The sequence below is a fragment of the Mastigoproctus giganteus genome, chromosome 5, assembly GCF_048544385.1.
Source record: "Mastigoproctus giganteus isolate SK-2022 chromosome 5, ASM4854438v1, whole genome shotgun sequence".
Lineage (NCBI taxonomy): Eukaryota > Metazoa > Arthropoda > Arachnida > Uropygi > Thelyphonidae > Mastigoproctus > Mastigoproctus giganteus.
The window spans coordinates 68,842,066-68,859,376 of record NC_143579.1 but is presented as its reverse complement, the minus strand read 5'-3'; the positions used below and the strand labels follow the sequence as shown (position 1 = coordinate 68,859,376).

General features: G+C 37.5%; 1 protein-coding gene across 1 annotated transcript in view; it reads left to right on the top strand.

Moving 5' to 3' along the window:
• The window catches only part of LOC150085469 (YTH domain-containing family protein 1-like), a 206,400-nt gene that overhangs the window by 173,992 nt on the left and 15,097 nt on the right, over positions 1-17,311 (top strand). Inside the window, exon 5 of the mRNA XM_090374051.1 lies at positions 13,956-14,001. Coding sequence (XP_090230177.1) covers positions 13,956-13,979 — 24 coding nt within the window. The 3' untranslated portion in view covers positions 13,980-14,001. The remainder of the gene's footprint in view (positions 1-13,955; positions 14,002-17,311) is intronic.

Below are 17,311 nucleotides of genomic sequence, written 5' to 3'. Positions count from 1 at the left end.
CAAAACATGCCAATATTAGGGCTATTAATAAAAGAAAAGGCTATGGATTACACATCTTTTCTGGGGCACAAAATGTTCCAAGCCAGTTCTGGTTGGCTGAACAAATTTAAAGAGCGTCATGACTTACTCAAAGAAGTTATTTCTGATGAAAGTGGAGTTGAAATTGAAGAAGGCTGTACTCATTGGAAAGAAACAGTTTTGAAAAAAATTATGGAGGACTATGAGCCCAAAGACATATTTAACGTTGATGAAACAGGTCTATTTTTAAAATGTTTGCCGAACAAGACACTGACTTTTAAAGGCGATAAATGTTTAGGTGGTAAAAATAGTGAGGAGAGAATTACACTCTTGGTTGCATATATGGCTGGTAATGAAAAACTAAAGTGTTTGGTAATAGGCAGAAGTAAACAATCCCGATGTTTCAAAGGAGTAAAGTCGTTAGAGTTGGGCTACAGCAAAAAACCTTGAATGTCGAAGGGAAATTTTTGACCAGTGGATTTTAAATTTCGATAGAAAGATGACAAAAGAAAACAGAAAAATTGCGTTGACTGCCCTGCCCACCGCCATTCAGTAATTTCGAAACTTGCAAGTGTGAAGCTTGTTTTCTTCCTTTTGAATAATTCGTCTTAACTGCAGCCATTGCACTAAGGCATTATCAGTAATTTGAAAATGCACTACCGAAGGTGCATACTGAAAAAAAATTATACTGAGAATAGAAACCAACCAGCCTATAGATTATGTTATAGATTTGTGGATGTACATATCAGAATTGGCGAAAGTGTGGAGTCAAGATGTGATGGAAACAACAATTAAGAATTGTTTTGTAAAAGCAGGTTTTGCCAAAATGCTAATTAACAGATATGAGAGGGATGAACTACTACAAGACATTGAGCAATCTTGGGAAGAGTTCCAAGCGAAGTTTGATCAGTAGAGAAATTGTTCTTGATGAATTTTTAGGAGTTGATAATGATGTCATAGTAGCTGAATATCCGAGTGACTCCAACATTTTGGAGAATTATTGAAGAACTAGTGACAATATCGACAATGAGTTGGATGGAAATTAGGGCAATATTAAACCTTCCAAACAAATGTTGGCAGCATTTGAAACTTTGCATCGAGGCCTTAGTGGGAAGAAAATTAACAGAAAATATATCTGAGTGTTTAAAGTTTAAACAAATGCGAACATTTTTATGAATGGTGTACAATAGAATCCAGTGTGCAACAAAGAAATAACCAAATATTTTAGACATAATTCTTAAAAATGTACTAATAAAATTGTGGGCATCGTGTAAGTAGTTATGTTTTTAATATGTATGTATTAATAATTTGTTTTAAAATGTTAGAAAATGTATTCATTCCCACTTCTTTCCCATCTTTTATTATATTCCTGAATTTACAGTATTTTTCATTGTCGAAAAAGTCATATTTCTTTATAACGAAATTTCTGTATAACAAATTTTTTCAAGGGAATGATTGATTTCATTATATAGAGTGTCGACTGTAATTAATAAGACATGCAAAAATAAAACTTTACTTATCTCAGTATTCATTAGGGAAGCCACTGTAAATGAATAGTCAGACATGAGGGTCCATAAGCACATCTTCTTTGAGTGACCATGGCTATTGCTAAATATGGTGCAGTTTCTTGTATTCTCTCTATCTTGTGAACTCCTCTGACCATGTAATCATCCCAGTGTATAAACAGAAAATTTAATTATTTATTTATTTTAAAATCCCTAATGGATACTGGAATACTGAGATAGCAAAGGAAGAATGCTAAATTTTCCATCACTCATGTCCCTATATGGAACTCAACCATTCCCACATCATCAGTTAAAGAGACTGTTTTTATTTTAAAATATAATTTTCACATTTTGTTAAATTGGAAACTACTTTTATTCATTAATATTTTGCACAGTTCATCTTACCTCGTCACTTGAAATATCAAAATGTTGGTTGTGTATAGTTTTTTATATTTCACATTAATATATTGGTTTCACCACTTGTATTCATTTGGAGAAGTGGCAGTCTGTTATCTGTTAGACCAAAGAAATCATCTTCAGTCAGGACTGTTGTTAGCTGATTTCAGGCAGAGAAAGGAGGAGTTTTGTCACAGGAGTTATTCTCAGGTTTTTCTGTGCCCATACATGCATAAAGTAGTAGTAGTGACAAATGATGCAAGAAATCAAGCTTATACAACATCAACCCAAAAAAAAAAAACTTATTACCCACCTCATCTTACCACAACACCAGATGAAGGTTTGTTCCAACAATTAGTTACCCTCTAGTTGCGAGCAAATTTTCCTACAGCTCTCCTTCAACCATCCTTTTTTAATTTAAGATTGTGTTCTATTACATCTGTTTAAGAAAAAGTAACAATGCCATCTGCATTTAGTTACTCAACATTTAAAGTCTTCAACACTCTCAGGTCTCCTAATGGATGCCTAGTTTCTAAGCATGCAATTTATAAAACTGAAGAAAACATAAAAACATTCTTTCATGGTAAGAATACCGTTTTATTTCCTTGACTAACCTTGCTGCTTTTCTCTACACCTGTTCCAACACCTTAAACTGAGGCTTCCAGGTCTCTATGCAGTTCTAGAGATATGGCCTAACCATTGCCTTATACAAAATGAGATAACCACTTCCTTGGCATAGCATTGGTGCAAAATTTATCTGTGTTATTAGTTAAGAAATTAATAAGTAATCGGTAAAAAGTTAATTTCTTTTTCACTTCTATCAATCACAGAAAATGGAAAAATTAAATATATAAGATTAAAATAATCTAATATATTATTTCAATTTTAATCATATATTGACTAATATATGATTAAAATTGAATTCATCTGAAATGTAACACAGCAATTTGAACATTATATATAACTTGTTTTGTTTTATTTTGTTATAGTTTTATTAATTTTTTATGTACAATGTATGAAAATTTATAAATTGCTAATTTTGTATATTGTAGAAGTACTTAACAATCATTTGATATGGATTTTAAAATTCCTAATGAATTCAGTAATGTGATTGTAACTAATGATGACAAATGTATTTTTATTATTATAAAACAACTTTTTCACCTTTGGGATTTTTTTCAGCCTCATGATGGGTATTGGTACCAAGTGCATGGGGGTGGTTGTTTGTGTCCAATTACTATTATTATATAGGGCTATAGAGCTTAACAATCAGGCATCTCAGAGGTAACCTGATTGAGATTTATAAGGCTCTGAGAAGGATTAGTAAAATGAGTGAAGGCAGAATTTTCACTGTTATAAAGAATTCCAGAACTAGGGGCCATAAATTCAAATTACAAGGGTTGAAGTATAGATTAGATTGTAAGAATTTTTCTTTTAGCCAGCGAGTCATTGATTGCTGGAACAAGTTGTCCTTGCAGTTAGTTGAGGCTGACAGTCTGAATAAATTCAAAGGTTAACTGGCTATTTACCTATATGAGGAGGAACGCATATAATTAGTATTTTCTTATCTACTTGGTGTTTTTTATTTTATTAAATTTTTTTTCTTGCCAGTGCAGCAGAAGCCTGTGGCTTCTTTGCACTATATGACAAATACTAGTATAGTCGAATCTCATTAATACAAAGTTCAAGGGACCTAAATTTTCACGTTTTGTAATAATGAAGTTTAAAAAGTGTCAAAATTTTACCTTTTTTTATTATTATTTTTTTAAATTTATTTATTCTTTTTTTTTTTTTTTTTGGCACGTACAGTACTATATATCTAAGAATAATAATAAATAATAATAATATCAAAAATAAATTAATTAAAAACAAAAGCCTTGTTTAACAATACAGTAATAGGAATAACATTTTTTAAAGATTTTATTTTATTTGTAAAATAAACTAAGAAAAAAGCAATTAATGGAAACGAAAATATTGTAAAAATATATATTTTGATATATACAATATTTTAGTATCACAGTAAAAAGAATTACAATCTTAATATAAAAGGAGACATACAAACCATTAACTTTTTAATAAATTAATTTAACTTAAAGAAAGAATCCAATGTTGTTTGCACAGTTTTTCTCCTATATGCATTTTTAACTACAGCACAGACATTATCAAATGCAATAGTTGTTTCTTTATCAACATTACTGCAGGCCAACACATTCTCTATTATGTTCAATGCATTCTAGGCATTTTTTTTAGATGGCATTGTGTATGCTTCTTCGCTTTCGCTATTGCTGGTAACGAAAACATCATTGTTTTGTTTGGTGTTCAGCAGCTATTCTGGTGTTGCCATTGCATTGGTAGCAACTTCATCATCCACCTTCACAAACTCTTCAAATTCGCCAACAAAATCCATATGCTCCTTCAAATTCCTCCATTCCTCAATGTTGCTATCACATTCGGCTGCTGGACAATGTTTTTCGAAGATATTCTCTCTCTCTCTCTCTCTCTAAAACCACCCTTTCTGAAGCAGTTGATTAATACACTTGATGCAATACTGTCCCAAGATTACGGATAGCATCCAAGACATTCCAATTTGGCTACAGATTTTTCCCTAATTCTATGTTGCGGATTGAGTACCTTATCAGGCAGACTCTGTATGCTCTCTTGGGGTTATAAATAATGCCTTGATCCAGTGGTTGCATTAAACTGGTGGTATTGGGAGGTAAAAACAACAGCCGTATATTTGTCAACTTAAGTGTCTCGGCAGAATGTGCTGTACAGTGATCTAGAATCATCAGAATGTTCCTTTTTTTTCTGAAACCATTCTTCTGTCCACTTTTGATAACCAAGACTGAAAAATTTTTGACCATAAGCCAAGCACTTCTATTGGCCTCATAATCACAGGGAAATTGGTTAACTGCTTTAAAACATCTTGGCTTGGAAACCTTATCAATCACAAACTTGCATAGCATTAGCATTAGCATTAGTAGAGGCATTTGATGCAAGACAGCAAGCTTATGCAGCATCAGCCAAAAAAAAAAAAAAAAAAAAAACCCACTTCCACTTCACCCCTCTGTTCGTTCAAAATACCTGTCCAGCTGAGCCTTAAACTTATTTAGGCTATCAACCTCCACCACAAGGGATGGAAGTCTGTTCCACCAACCAACCACCCGCTGGCTAAAGGCAAATTTCCGCACGTCTATCCTACATCTGTCTTTCCTCAATTTGAATTTATGCCCTCTCAGGTGATTTTTCTGAGCTAGAGGAAGAATCCCATCAGCATTGAGCATGCTTAAACCATTCAAGGCTTTATACACCTCTATCAGATCACCTCGCTGGTGCCTAGTCTCCAGACACTGTAATTTGCAAAACTTAAGCCTTTCTTCGTAAGAGCACCCCTTTGTTCCATTCACTAATCTTGTTGCCCTTCTCTGTACTCGTTCCAGCAGCTCTACATCCTTCTTGAAATGAGGCCTCCAGACCTGTATACAGTACTCTAGGTGTGGCCTGACCATCGCCTTATACAATGGAATAATCACCTCCTTATCCCTGCTGGAAAAATTCCTGTATATCATTGACAATACTCCATGAGCTACTCTTGCAGCCCGTCTGCACTGCTCAGAGAACTTCATATCTGCCTGCACAACCACCCCCAAGTCCTTTTCATTCTCTACCACTGTCAGTGTAGTACCACAGAGTTGATACGTTGCTCTGGGGTTGCTGTTTCCCATGTGTAGTACTTTACATTTGTCAATGTTAAACTTCATTTGCCACCTCTCAGCCCATCTGCTCAACCTTTCCAGATCCTGTTGCAGCAGCATAGTGTCAGTAGTGTCCTTGACAACCCTGCCAACCTTTGTATCGTCTGCAAACTTGGACATTAAGCCCGATATACCATCATCAATATCATTTATAAATACAGAAAACAATAATGGACCCAACACTGAGCCCTGAGGGACTCCACTAATAACATCAGTCCACGATGAGCAGTGTCCATTGATTACCACTCTCTGTCTTCTCCCCCTCAACCACCCCTTTATCCATAGCAGCAATTTGCCTCCAATGTCACACTGCTCCAATTTGTGTAGCAGTCTTCCATGTGCAACAGTATCAAAAGCCTTTCTAAGATCCAAGTATATAATATCAAAGTTATTCCCTGCATCCAGTTCTTTTGTGACTGCATCATAGTATCCAATCAAGTTGGTCAGGCAAGACTTCCCCTTAACAAAACCATGCTGTGTCTGAGCTATAACTGAAGTCTTGTCTAAATGATCCTGCAGTGCTTCTTTAACCAGTGCCTCCATTAATTTTCCTGGAACAGAAGTTAAGCTCACAGGTCTATAATTACTTGTGTCAGCCTTTGATCCTCCTTTGTGAATTGGGGTCACATTTGCACATTTCCAGTCTATGGGTACCTCCCCTGAGTCCAAGGAAGCTCTCATAATTATGGCTAAGGGTTTGCTTACTTCCTTTGCTGCCTCCTTTAATATAACTGGATAGATCCCATCCACCCCGGGTGCCTTTCTTGTGTTTATCTTCAACAGCTTCTCCTCCACTTTACTCCCAGTTATTTCAAGATTCTGTAGCTTACTGCTAGAGTTGAATACACCTCTGGCATTCCCCTTGCTGAATAACTCCTCATGTGTGAATGTCGATGCAAAATATTCATTTAGTTTGTTAGCTACTTGAGCAGGATCATCAACAGTTGACCCATCAATATCAAGTGGACCAATCTGATTCATCCCCTTCCTTCTAGAGTTTACATAAGTAAAGAACTCTTTGCTGTTTTTCTTTGCATCCCTTGCCAAGGATTTCTCGTAATCTGCCTTCGCCTGCCTAACCTCCTTTGTAACTTGGTTGCATATCAACTTGTATCTATCATAGGCTTCTGTGTCATGTGTTAATTTGTATGTATCCCATGCATTTTTCTTCTCTGCCATATGCCTCATTAGTTCATCTGACATCCATTTTGGCCTAAACCTTGAACAATATTTCTTAGTTGGTATGTAAAGCCTAGTAGCTTCCAAGATAAGTTCTTTGAATGCTTCCCATTTTGAATTTGCTGTTGGTAACATCATCAGTTGGTCCCACTGTATAGAATTTAAATACTGTCTCAGTCCATCGTAGTCACCTTTACGGAAGCAATAACCCTTCCCTTTACCCCTAATGGTAGTTACCCCTAATGATAGTTTTGTACTGCCGTCTGAATTGCAGCATAACAGAACAGTGAGTCTTTGTTTACTAATTTTCCACCATGACAAGACCCTCTTCAAACAGCAAATGTTTTGTTTGACAGCAAATTATAAAATAAGCCTGTCTCGTCAAGATTAAAAATATCCTTTGTCATAGTTTTCAAGAATGGACCGTACAGAACACAACCAGTCTGTAATCTTTTCTTTGTCGACTAATCCAGACTCACCGCACACATTTTATGAAACCAAATTATTCCTGTCTTTAAAGCTTTGGAGCCAGCCACTGCTGCATTTGAAGTCGCTAATTCCATGTTTCTAAGCTAGATAATTTGCCTTTTCTTGCAAAATCAGACCTGATATTGCAAATTATATGCACACATTTGTTGGTATACCATTCAAAAAGTTTTGTTTCAAGCTTGTCGTGTTTTGCACCACAAATTTGTTTCCTGTTTTTCATCACTGCTGCAGTGCCATGCACTTCTTCAAGTCTTTTTCGGTTTTTCAGTATTGTAGATAAAGTAGGTAAAGGGATGTTGTATTCCTTGGCAATGTCCGTTTTGCTTCTTTCCATCCTATCAGCCTCTTGTATAATTTTTAGTTTAATTTCCCGGCTTAATTCTGTCCGTTTACGTTTTGTTGCCATAACACTGCTAGATAAGATTTAATATAAACAAATTTTAAATTAATTTAAAAGACAAGTTCAAAAAAAGACATCAGCTGAGATAAAATGGCACAAAAAAATAGATTGCTGTATACGGTAGCAAAAAACTCTTTGAACTGGGGTAACAATTGCAACTGACCTTATTCCCGTGAAGAGCGAGGAAGTGCATGTAAACAACTTAGAAAAACGTTTTATTCTTTTGTTAATTTGGTGTTGTAGCTACCATAAACTGCTTTTGTTTACACAAAACTAATTTCTAACAAGTCATTGCTATCATTCAGGAAGTAGGGAGCCAGTGGCCAGAAGCAATAATTGGACAGCTCTGCCAAGATTTCTATTAAACATACAAAATTACAATATTTATTTCTCAGAGGGTGAAAAAGAATTTTGTAATACATATTAACTGAATTTTGTAATAAATGAATATATTTACATAGAAAAGCCTATCCTTTCGCAGGGGAATGGTATGTGCTTCATATAAACAAGTACTTTGTATAAAACGGGTTCATATTAACAAGATTTTAACTGTATACTATTATTGTTACCACTGTTGGTCAAGGAACTCTCTGAACACCTGTAGGATAATAATCCTACAGATGTACAGGATCATGGTGTTCTAGAGTTCCATGTAAGTGTTCTCTGGGAGGCTTATTGCTTCTAGATTCTTATGGCCATTCTGTGGCACCATGCTGCCGGTTTAACAGATCTGTGTATTTCCTATCTTTTCCTTGGAGGTTGATGGTGTTGAACACTGCTATTTCGATTAGGTAGATACCCTTTTCCTTCTTGTCATGTGGGCTGGTGTGCAAGATTGTCTTGTTCGTTGTTATGGAGCAGTCCCAATACAGTTTGTGGGTTGAGGTCTCTAGTATGGCCCAGGATTCACGTTTGTAATATGGTATACTTTTTTTTGATTGACTGGTATTTTTGCTCCAGCTACTGATGTATTATACTCATGACCTTGTTTCGTGGTCATGTCTGAGACTGTGCTCTAACAACAACTAACTTACTTGGCAATATGTTTTCCAGCACATCACCATGGGATAACCCTGCATCCCATGGTGATGTGCTGGATTGTTTCTGGGCACTAGGTGGCATCGTCAACACGTGTCACCTGTCACTCTCAGGATCTTTTTCAGTGTATTTCCTGGTGTTGATTATCTGGTCTTGGATGGCAAGCATGAATTTGTCGGTCTCAGGGAAGAGCTTCCCATTTGTGAGCCACGTGTTGTAAGACAATTTATCCATGTAGGCTTAATGGAGGTCATTATAGTTTCTGCCTTGGAGTATCTTTGTTTCTTCTGTATGGGTGAGTGGAGTCTCCTTATTAAGGTTGAGCGTTGTGTGCCATTTGTCTAACTTTTTTATGGCTGTAGATTGGTGCTGTGTTTTCCTGGAAGTAATCCCGCAAGTTCTCAATTGCCTTCTCTTGTTCAATGAAGTCAGTCAATCTCTTCCCTCGTTCATGGGCTATGGTCACTCTCTTGATGGCTGACTTTGATGTTGGCTGATCTTCTAGCCTTCAAAAAGGCCTCTAAGGTTGGGAGAGTAATACATAACCAGAATTTAAAACAAATACACCAACCGTTTAACTATAATGGTTTAGTACTGAAAACTATAAAATGTACCAAATGATACTACACTATAAAATAATATATGCAAAAAACTGATTTACAAAATAAAATATACGATAAAAATTTTAAAGTATACAATAAAATTAAAAGCGATAAAACATTGACTGAAGCTTTCGGGGGCTTCCGCCTCCTTTCTCAACAACAATGATGTTTAAGCAACACATCCTTAAGTAACAGGCTCACAGCACACGTGGCTGACCAGGCGCATGCTCAATATTTCTTCCATGTGAACCAGAACCGGAAGCGGCTCAGGAGCGTGGAAATATAAAACGCTCGTCTTTTGCCAGGACCACGGCTTCCAGCAGGGGGTGAAATCGAACACCCCTGTCCCTATTCATACTATTGTTCTCAGACGAGCCTATCCACAAACTCTCCAGCCACTTATGGTCCCAGAACCTATGCGCCCGGTCAAGGATGACAGCATTCACAGGGGAGACTTGATGATGTTTCTCCCAATAATGCTCAGCAGTGGCGGACTTATTGAACTCTGAAGTCTGTATAGCTCGCATGTGCTCCCTCAGACGGTCTTTTAGTCGCCGTCCTGTCTCCCCCACATAACATTCCCCAGCAAAGGGGTCTTTGACCTGTGACAACACTGAGTGCAACCTCCAGCCCGGAAGTTGCACACAGCGTGCCTGAAAGTCACGTAGCATTCTTGAAATTCGATCTGACAAGCCGGGTAGTAGGGAATATAAACTGTGGCGACTGGAACGGACGGTGTTCCATGATTAGGCTCCTCGCCTCTATTATATTTATCAATGACCCTCTGGGGGTAACCGCATTTCATAAGATCTGCCCTAACTTGCCCAATTTCTCTCTCTCTCTCTCTCTCCTCAGAGGTACTACAATGTGTCCTAACCCTACCCAAAAGTGCCCTGGCTACACTGTTTTTATGCTGACCTATAATTGGGTGTACTGGCTCCTGCACATGGGCTTCCTAAACAATGGTTCCCTCCCAGGAATGGGAGGGAACCATTCACTTCTACCTCTGAGGTGAACTGTATAAAAGGAGAGAAATCATTGAGAAAACTAACTACATCCTCTTCTCTCCCCTTTTGCACCAAAGTGAACGTGTCATCCACGTATCTCTTCCACTTGTGCATAGGGAACTCCAAACTTGTAAAAACCCTATTCTCTAACTCTTCCATTGCCAGGTTTGCGACAATAGCGCTAATACAAGAACCCATAGGTGTGCCGTGAACCTGTTTGTACATCACCCCTTTATATAGCAAAGTCATACTCGAAAGACATAATTCTTCGCCACAGCATATATCCTCTACACTTAGGTGCGATCTAGTACTTAGGGTATCATCTCTTTGTAGTGTCACCTTTACACTGTTAAAGACTGTGGATTTTGTGAACTTCGTTAAAAGTCAAAATGTAGGGGAGAATGAAATAATGGTGTCGCTAGATGTGGTGTCATTATTTACTTGTATACCCATAGCCCATGGGGTGGAATGTGGTACACATTCCACCCCATGGGCTATGGGTATACAAGTAAATAATGACACCATGTGGTACACATTCCACCCCATGGAAGAGTTAGAGAATAGGGTTTTTACAAGTTTGGAGTTTCCTGTGTGCAAGTGGAAGAGATGCGTGGATGACACGTTCACTTTGGTGCAAAAGGGGAGAGAAGAGGATGTAGTTAGTTTTCTCAATTATTTCTCTCCTTTTATACAGTTCACCTCAGAGGTAGAAGTGAATGGTTCCCTCCCATTCCTGGACGTAATGGTGAGTAGAGAAGGCTCCAGGCTTAGTACTACAGTGTTTAGGAAGCCCATGTGTAGGAGCCAGTACACCCATTATAGGTCAGCACAGACTGCGCAGCATAAAAACAGTGTGGCCAGGGCACTTTTGGGTAGGGTTAGGACACATTGTAGTACCTCTGAGGAGAGAGAGAGAGAAAAATTGGGCAAGTTAGGGCAGATCTTATGAAATTCGGTTACCCCCAGAGGGTCATTGATAAATATAATAGAGGCATGGAGCCTAATCATGGAACACCGTCCGTTCCAATCTCCACAGTTTATATTCCCTACTATCCGGGCTTGTCAGATCGAATTTCAAGAATGCTACGTGACTTTCAGGCACGCTGTGTGCAACTTCCGGGCCGGAGGTTGCACACAGTGTTGTCACAGGTCAAAGACCCCATTCCTGGGGATTCCAGTAGTGGGGTCATATATGAGATCAAATGCCCGGATTGTGGGGAATGTTATGTGGGGGAGCACATGCGAGCTTTACAGACCGCAGAGTTCAATAAGTCCGCCATTGCTGAGCATTATTGGGAGAAACATCATCAGGTCTCCCCTGTGAATGCTGTCATCCTTGACCGGGTACATAGGTTCTGGAACCGTAAGTGGCTGGAGAGTTTGTGGATAGGCTCGTCTGAGAACAATAGTATGAATTCGAACAACAGGGGGTGAAATCGAACAACAGGGGTGTTCGATTTCACCCCCTGCTGGAAGCCGTGGTCCTGGCAAAAGACGAGCGTTTTATATTTCCACGCTCCCGAGCCGTTTCCGGTTCTGAACCAGAACCGGAAGAAATATTGAGCATGCGCCTGGTCAGCCATGTGTGCTGTGAGCCTGTTACTGAAGGATGTGTTGCTTAAACATCATTGTTGTTGAGAAAGGAGGCGGAAGCCCCCAAAAACTTCAGTCAATGTTTTATCGCTTTTAATTTTATTGTATTTTAAATATTTTATTTATATTTTATTGTATATTTTAAATATTTTATTTATATTTTATTGTATATTTTAAATATTTTATTTATATTTTATTGTATATTTTAAAATTTTTATCGTATATTTTATTTTGTAAATCAGTTTTTTGCATATATTATTTTACAGTGTAGTATCGTTTGGTACATTTTATAGTTTTCAGTATTAAACCATTATAGTTAAACGGTTGGTGTATTTGTTTTAAATTCTGGATGTGATCTTCTAGCCATCACTATCTGGTTGATCTCATAATCTTCTGCTCGGTGTTGATCCGATCTGTAATCCCAAGGGAGCACATTAGTACTGAGACTGCGTAAATGTTTATGGCTGTGACTGCCGACCGGGCTAGCCAGGTGGGTCAAGTGCCTGCCTGGCAACCCAAAGGTTGCGGGTTCGAATCCTACCTCGGGCTTGGATCAGAGTAAAATGCAAAAACTTTGGGAGGTGCATTATGGCCACAAAAGCCGATGTGCCAACAACTAACAAAAAAAAAAAAAAAAAAAATGGCTGTGACCAGGTTTCCACCATTCAGCTTTGATTTTAGCAGGCTTCTCAGCCTCTGATGGTATTTCTCAGTCAGGTGGGCCTCGATCTCCTTGTGTTCTAACTGGTGAGCCTGCATCATCCCCAGGTCTTTTCCTCTGTCATGATTTCAGTCTCTTCACTGGTCTTCAGCTGGTAGTTTTGGCCGACCGGATGTCCTTGATGCAGTCCATGGGTCTTGCATTGTCTAAGCCAAATTGCATCCTATTGTCACTGCTGAACTCTTTGGTGATTCAGGGTAGCTGTTGGAGTTGATCCTCGGTTGCAGCATTTAGTTTGATGTCATCGGGTGAGATGTACATTGATGTCATCAGATGAGATATACATCAGGTGAGATTTGAACAGGTTCTTCCCTTCCTTCTTTTAGGATATATCTGTACTTGCTGTTATTGAGCATGGAAGACAGTGGGTTGAGTGCTAGACAGAACCATGGTGGGCTATGGGCATCTCCCTGGAATATTCCTCTTCTGACGAGGATCGGTCTGGTCGTGATGTTTTCAACCTCGACGGTCCTCCATTTTGCCATGGATGCTTCTAGGTAGTGTGTCAGTGTCAAGTTGACTTTTTAGATCTTCAGTGTTTGCCCCTGTGACTGGCCTTTCTGAAGGTAATCCAGTAGCATTATTAATCCATCAGCATCCCAAAAAACTGATGCCATCACCTTGCCAGCAGAAGGAGTCGGCTTTGCTTTCGTTGGGGGAGGGATGTTTCCACTGTTTGGATCATCCATAGTCACAAACCTTGCAAGGAAATTTGTTGGATCTTCTGTCAACAACTTGGGGACAAATCGTGCTGACACCGCTATCTTAGCAAAAACCTCTGTTATGAACTGCATGCATTCAAATGAGACGCCCAAGATGCTGGTAATGTACCAACTGTTGCTCATCTGTCACTCGTCCCCAGATCTTACACAGCATGGGTCAACTTCTAGGGAAATCCTCGCAATTTGCTGTAACCATATTCTCATGAATTACCTTTACATTAGTCCCTTTATTCACAAATATTGGATGACTGCACAGTGACTGATTGTCCATCTTATCTCATTCACATAATTTTGTTGATTTCTGGACATGTAATATAAAAAGTTATTGAAACTGCATGAAACTTGTATTTGAAGAAATTTTTCACACTCTATCACTACTCTTTTGCACTTGGGCCAGAAAATTTACAAACCCCTCCTTGTGTTAAGCTTTTGCTAATTTATATTGATTAGTTTTTCTTCCCAGAACTTGAAACATTTGCTGATGAAATATTATATCTCATGAAAGCTAAAAATTTTTCTTTATTTTACAGGAAGATGATGCTTGTTTCATTTGATATTTCTTTGCAGCACACTAATGTAAGTAGTATAACTGACATAAGGGTTTTTATTAATAATTATATATTTATATGATTGGTTGTGAATGCAAGTGGCATAAGTTATGTTTTTACTAAATATGAGAAAACCACATAAAGTACCTGTGATATGTTCTCTGCTTTTGAATAAATTAGTATAAGTCATAGTTCTATCATACTCATTTAACTTGTAGGATAATCAGAACATAAATACTTTAACAGCAAAATTGCCAATAAAATCAAATGCAAAGTCCTTTGTCCTGAAAAATGTGGTTGACTGACTCACTTGCATTCTCAACCTCTCATATATTAATGTGTATATATGTACACTGGTGTTCAAAGAAAGTGCATCACCCCTTAAAATTGTAAATGTCGTCCAAACAACATAAGTATATGGCAATATTTCTTACAGATTACATCAGATAAGATTGACATGCATAGGTGATGAAGTAATATGGCATCAGCTATTGCTTTCAGCTATATAAGCACATTCTGCAAGAGTTGCAGTCATTCCTTGCTTGTGTCAGGATGGCGAGTTATGTGCAGTTGACCCCACTTAGTAGCTTTACGTGAGGAAGGATGTTCTTCCCGTCATATTGCTTATAGTTTCTTGTAATCAGTCGACAGTGAGTAGATTTATTTCCAAATTCAAGAATACTGTTTCTGCTGATAGGAAAAAAGGAACCGGACGCAAACTAGTTTCTACACCAAAACAGGACCGTGTTTTGAAGCGCTTATGCCTTAAAAACCGTAAATCTTCATCTGAGCTAAAAAGAGAATGGGAAGAACATACAGGAGTGGTAGCAAGTGCAGTAACAGTGAGAAGAAGCCTCTCCTTACACAAAAAATGAAAAAGGCCCGATTAATTTGGTGTAAGGAGCATGACAAATGGACCCCCGGAGCAGTGAAAGTCAGTTATTTTCTCGGATGAGAAGAAGAGATTCAACCTGCATGGCTCTGATGGGAGACAAACGATTCACCATAGACATAGTGAAGAATATCATCCAGACTGTATAGTGTCTACAGTGAAATTCCCTAACAGCCAAACGATATGGGGTGCATTTCTTATTGTGGAGTAGGCCACCTGCAGTTTATAAAAGGTTCCGTAAATGCCAGTGGATACTTGGCTGTATTGGAAGGCAAATTGCTGCCAACCATTAGAGACCATTTCAACCTGCCAACTGCATCTTTCAGGACAACTCTGCTCCTTGTCATTGGGCGAAAAGTGTAAGTAGGCACTTCTGCAGTTACTTTAGCTTCATTTCTACATTAGAGGTGTGACAGTAATGTGTTTACATTTGTTACAGGTGAAAAAATGGTTGGAAGAATGGTCCATTACAACTCTTAGCTGGTCAGGAAACAGCCTGTACCTGAATCCTCTAGAGCAGGAGTGGCCAACTTAATTTGTGATGCGATCTACTTTTTTCCTTCAAAATGTGCCCTGATCTACCATCTTAAAAATTTCATTGCACAAGGTGCATAAATCAAGGGATGACTGTATATTTAAAATTCGTCATGATCGACTGAAATTTAATCTGCGATCGACTCGTTGGCCACCCCTGCTCTAGAGAACTGTTGACATTGTGCGGAATCTGCAGTTGCCAGAAAGAAACCAAAGACCCTTCTTGAACTTCAGGAAGTCATAATTTGTGTTTGGAACCACAAACATCAGTTGATTATCTTTAGAAATTGATCTTGTTAATGCCTCGATGGTATGCTGCTGCCATCAGGGCCAGAGGCGGTTCAACCAAATATTAGTTTGCTCCTGGTGAACTTTTCATTTTGTTTTCCATTTAAAATGATAAACTGAAGCAAATTGAGGGCTTCTGATAACATTTCAGCCATGATTCCAAAATGCTCATTTTGGAATATTTTAAGAGCACCTGTCAAATATTACTTAGCTTTGCCTTAACTATTAATAAATATAATGTGTTTATATTTCTATTTGTGATGCTAGTCATTAATGTAACATACTATCGCAAAAAAAGTGTTAGAAATTTGAAATTCCTAGGTGATGCACTTTCTTTGAACACCAGTGTATATACAGTAAATGTCCATTGTAGCTTTCAAGGGGACTAGCCTTAAACAGTACTATCAGCAGAAAACTGTATAATAAATTTTTTTTTTTTTTTTTTTTTTTTTGCAGTAATATTTATGAAGCTGTGATTAATATGTAAGTTGAAAACGTGCACATTTAAACCACATCAACATTTCATTTCATGCTATTAAAAAGGATGAAAATTTTAAGAAGGATTTGTGAAATATCAACCATAGCTGTGTTTGAGTGTCCGTAAATATATGCACTCTGAGTAACCAGGTTTCAAGCCTCTGTGACTGCTAAATATAGTGCTATTTCTTGTATTCTCTGCCTTGTGAACTCCTCTGAGCAGGGAATAAATGGAAAATATATTTATTTTATTATTTAAATTAAACTAAACTAATTTTGAGTATTATAAACATGATAAATGTAGAATTAACATAATACTAATAATTCTGTAATTAATGAAATTTATTAGTTATTGATGTCACATTGAACACACAGATGCACAAAAAAGAGTGAGTACTGTACCAGCAAGGAAAGTTGGCAAACAATGTTGAATAAAAAAAAAAAAAAAAAAAAACCAACGAGGCAAGGATTCAAAGGCTAGATACTTAGTAGTTGGAAAGAACACCCTTTCATATAACTTATCACAGCTTTAAATATGACATGAAAATATTTTGTAATAAAATTTTATTTACTTGCAAAGATGTAATATAGGTTTATTAATTCTCATGCTGTAAATTGTCAGAGTAGAATACGTGCTTTAACTTTGCTGACAGCAGCTCATTTAACACTCTTTCTTCATTAATTTTCTTCAAAATATCATGCAGTTTTAACTGGGTTAGGCATTTTTTGGTTTTTCAGAAATAAATCTTTCCTTTAGTTTAAACTTATCCATTATTTCCTGTTCAGTAATAAAACATTTTTTGTTCTGTCCTCTTGATCAGTTTATCAGTAAGGCTTATGTATTTATCGATGGACAATTTTTGTTCCATGTTCATGATTAGGACACTGTTGAGTATTTCACCATCCATTAGCTGACCACTGGTGCTTCATTGTTTATATATTGAAGCATTTGTTGATGGCACTTTCATCCGGTTTTTTTAATGCAGTTTGTATACCAGTCTTCTTTTCACTGAATATATAGAATCCCTCAAAAGTTGGCACAGGCTCATTGATGAATATTGTCATTGGTCACAGATTATGCCAAGCATTTTTTGAAATGTCCTGTGTGATACTGTCCCAGTCATGAGCAATAGTCCATATGGCATTC